The sequence below is a fragment of the Aplysia californica genome, unplaced genomic scaffold, assembly GCF_000002075.1.
Source record: "Aplysia californica isolate F4 #8 unplaced genomic scaffold, AplCal3.0 scaffold00308, whole genome shotgun sequence".
NCBI classification, from domain to species: Eukaryota; Metazoa; Mollusca; class Gastropoda; order Aplysiida; family Aplysiidae; genus Aplysia; species Aplysia californica.
In genome coordinates this window covers 273981-276034 of record NW_004797578.1, presented here as the reverse complement: position 1 = coordinate 276034, position 2054 = coordinate 273981, and the positions used below count along the sequence as shown (strand labels likewise).

General features: G+C 39.1%; 1 protein-coding gene across 2 annotated transcripts in view; it reads right to left on the bottom strand.

The window, feature by feature from the left end:
• The window catches only part of LOC101863276 (protein HtrL), a 28944-nt gene that overhangs the window by 3323 nt on the left and 23567 nt on the right, over window positions 1-2054 (bottom strand). For both annotated transcript variants that reach the window (XM_013084658.2, XM_013084657.2), the window contains exons 3-4: window positions 1680-1917; window positions 131-268 (exon numbers count right to left, since the gene is read on the bottom strand). In XM_013084658.2, coding sequence (XP_012940112.1) covers window positions 131-268; window positions 1680-1917 — 376 coding nt within the window. The remainder of the gene's footprint in view (window positions 1-130; window positions 269-1679; window positions 1918-2054) is intronic.

Below are 2054 nucleotides of genomic sequence, written 5' to 3'. Positions count from 1 at the left end.
AGAGAGAGAGAGAGAGAGAGAGAGAGAGAGGGAGAGAGAAAAGAAAGAGAGAGAGAGAGAGAGAGATAGAGAGAGAGAGAGAGTGGCAGTAAATTCTGGACTTCTCTCTCTTTCCTCGAACATTACTTACCTGTCGACAAAGTGGAGTTTAGACAGCTGGAGAATATCGTAGTCCGGAATGTAGGACTCGCACAGTCTTCTCTCCAGCAACTCATTGTCTCTCTTGTATTCCTCACTGTCCATGATTTCAGCGATGCGATCTCTGTACCTGTACGGAGGCAGGTGATAAATTTAGTAAACTTTAGCCTTCCATACGGCAGGGTTCTCTATAATATATCTGTCCCCTGGGTTTTATGCACCCTGCATAATTTAGCAAATAATTGATCTTTTTTTTAACAATTTCTGATAATTATCCTTTATCATTCTTTGTTAAAATTAACAGAATCGCATAATTTCACATTTTTGGGCCCAGTTTGAATAATTTCAGAATTGTTCTTGCACAAAACGACGGGGACAGATATATGTCACTACGTGGGGGAATCAGGCGTTCGTTAAAATAATTTAATCAAAGAAATCGGTTGGTTTTTTGTTGTTGTTTTTTTGGCCGATGAGCAAGTTTTTTCTAATTTTCCTATTTATTTTCTCAACACCTTTTATATCCATTTAAAAACACATTTTTTGTGTGAATTTTACTGAAAAACATTGATCAAGGGAAAAAAAACCTTAAATTTTCAGTTCCCGAAGACTCTCAGACTATGGAAGTTACCAAACTTTGGCAGCCATTTTCTCACGAATTTTTCCTTTGAAACCAGGAGGCGACTCGGACTTCCTTCAATAGCAAATATCTCTATTTCTATTCTAGATAGATGGATATTTTTTCACCATAAGGAAGGCAAATGAGCAGGCTTTAAGATGATACCAATAATGCCATAGAGTCTATACCCAAAGAGTGACGAGCGCCTGATTCCACCAAGTCGTGAAACATAATATTGTCTATGCAGCATCATAATATGGCGTCAAAAGAGTATTTGTTTCTTCATTTATTATTTAAAAAATAGGAAACAGGGAAGTGGCATATGCTTTGCATGAATTATAAAAAGAAAGGGGCGATGTCTTACACGTTTGCTCTTTTTATACTTTTGAACAATGTTCGTGTTTGTTATCATTATGGCTAATTTAGTGGCCTGCCTCAAAAACAGTGGTCTTGCCATAGAGACAAATAACAAACTTGATGCGATAGAACAAGACTGGTGTTATTTTTGGATTCAGCGACTTTGGACTATTATACTCAAGTCTCAACCTCAATGCCAAATACACAAGTGAAATATTGTTGCCCAGTGTTATTTATGGGGCAAGGCACTGACTGAAAACTTGATAATCAGGACACCAGCGATTACAACAGGTGGGTTTTTTTTATGCCTCCCTTTGATGCAATTTAGATCGTATTAAGAGACCGCATCCGGCCTTGTCTGGGACACACCAAAGGTTTTCAGTTGGTAGGACATTTTGAATTTTACCCTACCCCTGCCTCGTTTGCCATCAATTTTGCCAGTGAGAGCAAAAAGTTCAACACCCTTATGTCTATTCAGAAGTCCCAAAAACTGCATTTGTCTCTTCCTGATTGTTTTTAACATAGAGCGTCCCACGCGGGCTTCATCAAGCACTTCTGGGATACTCACTTGTAATAAGGTAACTCTTTTATATGAGTGATTATGATCTTTGTCCTGTTCTCCCGCCCTCTCCTCATCCAGTCAATGAACGGCTTCCCCGGAGGGTCGACGAACACCACCATGCTCACGTCTAGCCTCAGAACCCTCTGCATAAACAGCAGGTACTCGTTGTAAGACCGTCTCTGGTTAGACCACGATCCTCTTCCGATGTCCAGCATAGCGGTCACCACAGTGAAGTTGTACTCGCCTGGACAGATGTAATGTTACGTTAGTTATTGTATTCTTTTGAGTTAATTGATTTTGTGTCATGAGATGTGAATATCAATGTTATAGACAGATAGATAGATAGATAGATAGATAGATAGATAGATAGATAGATAGATA